Genomic DNA, 5,755 nt, shown 5'->3' with positions numbered 1-5,755 from the left:
ATGAGTGTGTTGGATTTGCTGCCAAGTTCAAGGTTTTGGACCTAAAGTAAGTAGGCTTTGAACCCAAGGAGGGGATTTAATATTCTAATTTAACATTGAGGTTGTGTTGGAGGTTTCTTGAATGAAAAATTTGCTTCCTAAGGGACCTATGTACAAGTATAAATAAGAAGCCAATGGAGAGGCTTGTAAACAAGAAGCATAAAGCATCATTATTCTTGTGTGGTGGAAGATGGCTAGAAGCGATCTAGCGTTAGGAAGAAAAGGAGTGACAAGAAAGAGGAAGTGAACAAGGAAGCAAGGGACAATTATGTGGTCAAAAGAGAGGCTGCAAATCAAAGGAAATAGGTTGAATGGAGTAGGAAGGCCCTAAGGGTTGGCTACAGTCTTAGGAAGAAGCCTACAGGCCTGAGTAAGGGAAAGAATGGAGATAGAGCCTCTCGGAAAGCCTGTTAGGGTAGGATGCAACCCGTAAAAGGAGGCCAAGGACTTGTTGAACTATGTTGTAAGCATAAAAGGAATGGATGTAGGCCTATTAAGCTCTGAGTGGGAGGTCGAATGCCTAAGGGAGTAGGGCAAGGCTTCAAGAAGGTTGAAGAGGCTTAATGAAAGGGACAATAGGTTGGCCATGGAGAGGAAGTTGATATGCCTGCTACAAAAATTTTGTATAAGGACTACCAAGTAAGCATATTGTTATTTTGGTAATTTAAGAAGGGTCAATTATGCCCTAATTTGCTATAGTAGAGTAGACAAGATGTTGTAGGTGTCTATATTTGGGTAGGAAAGGCTTAGAGGACAAAGCCTCAGCCCTAGGTGATTTGGTCAAAGGATTAGTCCTGATATTTTGGCATTGTACCAGGATTATAAACGGCCACTATTGTTGGTACGAGAGCTTTGTGGATTTTCTAATTAATGGAATTGTAAGAAAACAATTTTGGGAAATATCTATTGTGTATTATACATTGACCTGATTTCTGGTGTAATTTTCATTGTGCAAAGTTTTTGAATTTAGGAATTTTTCAGTGTGTTTATGTTTTCTATCTAAACCATATATTGGATCTGAGGTGCATAGAATTCTAACAAACATATTTTGGAATGCAACTAATGTTCAAATTTAAATTAACTCATGTGAGTTATAATAAATGGCTCAAAATATATTCATATATAATTATTAATGGTATTGAGCTCCTTAGATCCATGGTATATACATAGGAGACCTTTAAATTTATAATAAAATTAAATATGAAATCATGGGCACATAAAATTCTACATTCTAATGATTTAAACTATGAAATATATGTTTTATTTTCTTTCCTAAGGGGATATATGATTGGTGATGGTTCACTCCCTCCTCCGTGTCATGTTAAATCTGCAACACATGGTTTACAAATATTTTGCACCATTAAATCAAATTCTCTTTAACCTTGTACCTTGTGGACCCATGGCATAAAATCATGAAGTCATACATTGCAATATCTTATTCAATGAGACATTAATTCAAAAGTAAATATACAATAGATTAATTCTCCTTAATGTTGATCATAAATCAATGAAATACTAAGAAATGTAATAGAAAATATTTTGAACCTAGATCAAGCATACAAACATAAAAAGACAAATATAAGATTATGAATAAACATAGAGAGATTGAAAGAAAGGTAAATAAAACATGGTAATATGGAGTGAAAACTCCTTAGTGTCACCTACAATAGATTAATTCTCCCTAATGTTGATCATAAATCAATGAAATACTAAGAAATGTAATAGAAAATATTTTGAACTGAGATCAAGCATACAAACATAAAAAGACAAATATAAGATTATGAATAAACATAGACAAATATAAGATTATGAATAAACATAGAGAGATTGAAAGAAAGGTAAATAAAACATGGTAATTTTATTATTCGTCATCAAATTATCAATGATTATTATTCAACACCCTCATTATGAAACCACAAAATTTACTAGGTTTATTAGGTCAACCATAGTCAACCATGGTTAATAACCGACCATAGTCAATAATAACTGGATGGAGTGAAAACTCCTTGGTGTCACCTACTCCCTCAACATAATCAATATAGGCTAAAGCATGCTTTTGAAGACTTGAATCTAGGAGGATGAAGTGGCAAACCACAATCCCAACCACTCGAACTAAGAACCATTGGCTACAATAACAAGGATATTTGACTCATATTACAAGTTCCTTCCTATGACACTCAAAAATATCAAAATTAAAAAGGGAAATTTGGAGCACTTTACCTTTGCAAAATCAAAATAATGTAATACTTTTAAAAAATAAATACCAAAAATATCAAAATTAAAAAGGGAAATTTGGGGCACTTTACCTTTCCAAAATCAAAATAATGTACAACTTTTAAAAAATAAATATTATCATGGTTGTGTGTATTATATTAGTGTGAATAAATATTATCATGGTTGTATGTATTATATTAGTATAAACACTTAATGTGGGCATAGGAATAAAAATTATTTACAAAATCTAGGGAATATTGTTTTAAAAAATCTAATTTTAAGAGTATTTGAATTGTTTTTTTAATAGTCGAAATACATTCATTACCATGAAGAACACAAGAGAGCACCCAAAAAGTTTGAAGCTTGATAACGATTAGGCATAGCAATAAAAATTATTTTGATAGCTATGACCAGATTTGGAAAAATTTACACCAAATTTTTTCCCAAATCCTACCATGATTTCTATTTCTTTTCGAGAAAAATTATTTGGATTATTTAAAAGTGTTTTTAAAAGAGTATTATTTTGTGGATGTGTGAAGTCACGAAGAAAGTTTTATCAGAAGTTATAATAAAAAAATTGCTTGGCCCAATTACGAAAATATATTCTCCGTGGTCATTTTGAAAGCGTCTTCATTTGGAACCATGTAGAATATCGAGACTCCATGCAAGTCCGTTTGTGCTTAACAGGAAATCTACTGTAATAATTAATTGAAAAGGTTCGCTCAGGGTTGCGAGCACAGCCTGCTCCTATTGGAGAAGCCCCCGTCGTTGTGATATACAATATCAGAGAAGCCCCATATTATTCTGAATATATTTGAATACACATCATCAACCGATAGCACAGTGTATTTAGAACACTGTTCTGGACATAGCCGTTGCAGGTATTAGAGTAGATATCGCTCGATGGTCAAGTTAATAATAACCCCCGAAATTGAAGACCATAGGAGTAACTCAAGCTAATAGTTTCATTCAGTCCGAAATGAGCTGGACAATTCAGGTGAAACCGTTATCGTAACTACATGGGATACCGTTATTAGTACCAAACCTAATTACCTACTACATTTTTATCTACAAAACTTTAGGATTCAGAATTCAAATAAAATATTTCTAAACGAAATTTATCCCTTCAAATTTTCGCTAAATATGTAGAGCTCCCGTGGTCACATTTCAGATTCCTGTCATGCGCCCTTTCCACTCCTGCGCACTTTTCCCAATCTTGCTCTTCAAGCCTCACCTTTTCTTTCTTTCCAAGTCGTTTGATCTCATGCAATCCAAACATGATGAAGCTGCCATAGAACTATTGCAAGATTGCAGAACATGATTTTCTCTAACACTTTCATTACTATGAATTTGGGCACCTTGGGTGGTCTCAGCAGCTGGGTGAACCACCCCTAATGATTTTTCCACCACCACATGATGTAGAGAATGTCGACATGACGGACAGGATGGGTTGGAAACCGCCCATGCATCAATGCAATCTGCGTGGAAACTGTGAGAGCACCCTGGTAATACTCTCACCTTTTCTCCTTCCACAAATTCTGTTAAGCAAATGGGGCAATCCATGCCTGCGAGGGACGACCCTGTACTGTCACACACAGTTGTAGGCAGTGCTTTTATATTGATTTCCTTGCCGGTGACCCTTTTAACTCCGACAACCAAATCGATTTCTGGCTCGGACGCCACTCGCCGTCGTCTGCAGCGCAGTCTATAGCGTAGCAAGGCACTCACGCTCAACGCGCACAGTATGGAACAGAGCAACGCCGCGGGGATGATGGCTCTGTCTGAGTCGAAACACGATTTCGCTACATCGTTAACCGCTGTGGATCTCTCTGCAATGTCCATCGACAGGCTGATGGGTGTCGAAGACTGCAATATCTTGCGATATTTGAACAATCTCCTGTCATCAATAGACGATTGCAAGCCAGAAATGCTCTGCATTTTGCTGGAAAAGCGCTCCAACGGCGTCAAACCTCGAAGTGGGTCAAGGCACAATGGGAACTAGCTTGGACTCTGATGGCAAGATTTAGTAAAATACAGAAAAATGTTGCAGAAGGAAGATTGTGGTTGTGACGGAAGTGACAGGACGCTTTTTCCTAAATAGATGAGCAGGTTTATAAGTTCAAATTTTGAATTTGGGCGGGGCGGGGCGGGTTTACAAGTTCAAAGTTCAAATTTCGAATTTGAATTTGAATATAAATAAATGGTATTAATGCGTACAATACTGATTCCACCTAATACATCATTTCGTATACAGTATTTATAATCAATGGAGCTCGCGTCTTGTGTTTCGTATGAAGAGATTTCATGGCCATCAATATCAGAAGAATGGATGGGCCTATGTTACGCATGCCTCCGCATGCATTCTTATGGAATGGTGGTGGCGGTGGCGATCAAGGCGGAAGCGGAGGCGGAGGAATTGTCCATGTATGTATGCGGGAGAACGACCAGGGTTGTCCCGTCAATCTCTTAGAGTGCATTAAATATTGTCTCTTAGAGGGCATTCAATACCCAATAGCATGGGTTTTATTGTTTGCCGTATTTATAGTGCTCTAGAGGAAGTTATTCAGGTCCACCATCAATGGGATAAGCCCCTCTTTGGATGGGATAGCTCCCCTCTTGATGGGATAAGTTCCTCTTTGGCAGGGATACATGAACCATCTAGAGGCGCTTCATACACGTCAAACAAGCTTCTAGAAGACTCTAGAAATGACCACAAGTAACTTTTTTAAGATGAAACTCGCGCCTTTTGACCTTTACAGGGGTATGCACCCACCCCTTTACATACAGAGCGTACAAGTACGCAGGTGTTGTGAACTTGGGTTGCGTACACGCAGGTAAGGCTAAGAGAAACTGCGTACCAGAGATAATTGACTTTAAATGACTTTTCTCTCTTTCTTGAAGTTTGACATGAAGAGCAGAGGCATGAGACTTGCCAAGGAGGATAATATGACCATGGATGGAGCCATACTAACTGCAAATAGTCATGGTGACATTTTTTAGTGTAACAATGACTATGATTCGTCAAAGAAAACCCAAATAAGAATTTGTATATAACCATGAAATATCGAAGCAGCAACTACAACTGCATACAACTACTCGATGCATCTTGACTATGCATCCTCCTATGCCCGATCATCTACTTTTATACACAAAATTAAGTTAGTTTTGTCATTTGAGATTGATATGGTTATGGCAGTGATGACTCTTCGAAAGTTGAACAGGTCATGGTGATGATGCCCTCTCTAATATGTGCAGGTCAACCTATTGAAGATAATGGAGAATATCCTAGAATAGGTAGAGTTGGTTCACGTAACCTCAGGATACGAATTAGTTTCTATTTCTTAGGATGTTGTTCTAACTTACCTAAAGCCATGTTTTCTATTTAATATGTAATGTGCACGAACAATGTAGAGTGTTCTGCAGAGCTAGACTCCCCTGGTTCAGACTTTCCTTCGTAGAGATGACCAGTGGGTTTTATTTTATTAATACAAACATTGCCATT

The 5,755-nt window shown here is 37.1% G+C and overlaps 1 protein-coding gene across 1 annotated transcript; it reads right to left on the bottom strand.

The window, feature by feature from the left end:
- Window positions 1-3,483: 3,483 nt before the first annotated feature.
- LOC149183794 (RING-H2 finger protein ATL8-like) lies at window positions 3,484-4,333 on the bottom strand. Its single transcript, XM_089415084.1, has one exon. It carries the CDS (start codon window positions 4,189-4,191, stop codon window positions 3,484-3,486), a length of 708 nt encoding a protein of 235 aa, XP_089271210.1. The 5' UTR covers window positions 4,192-4,333.
- Window positions 4,334-5,755: the final 1,422 nt, after the last annotated feature.

This window comes from Pinus tabuliformis, chromosome 3_2 (genome assembly GCF_031772625.1).
Source record: "Pinus tabuliformis cultivar Carrire ecotype Pingquan chromosome 3_2, CPIR1, whole genome shotgun sequence".
Taxonomy (NCBI): Eukaryota; Viridiplantae; Streptophyta; class Pinopsida; order Pinales; family Pinaceae; genus Pinus; species Pinus tabuliformis.
Note: the sequence above shows the minus strand (reverse complement) of the source record. Positions and strands in the feature narration are given on the sequence as shown.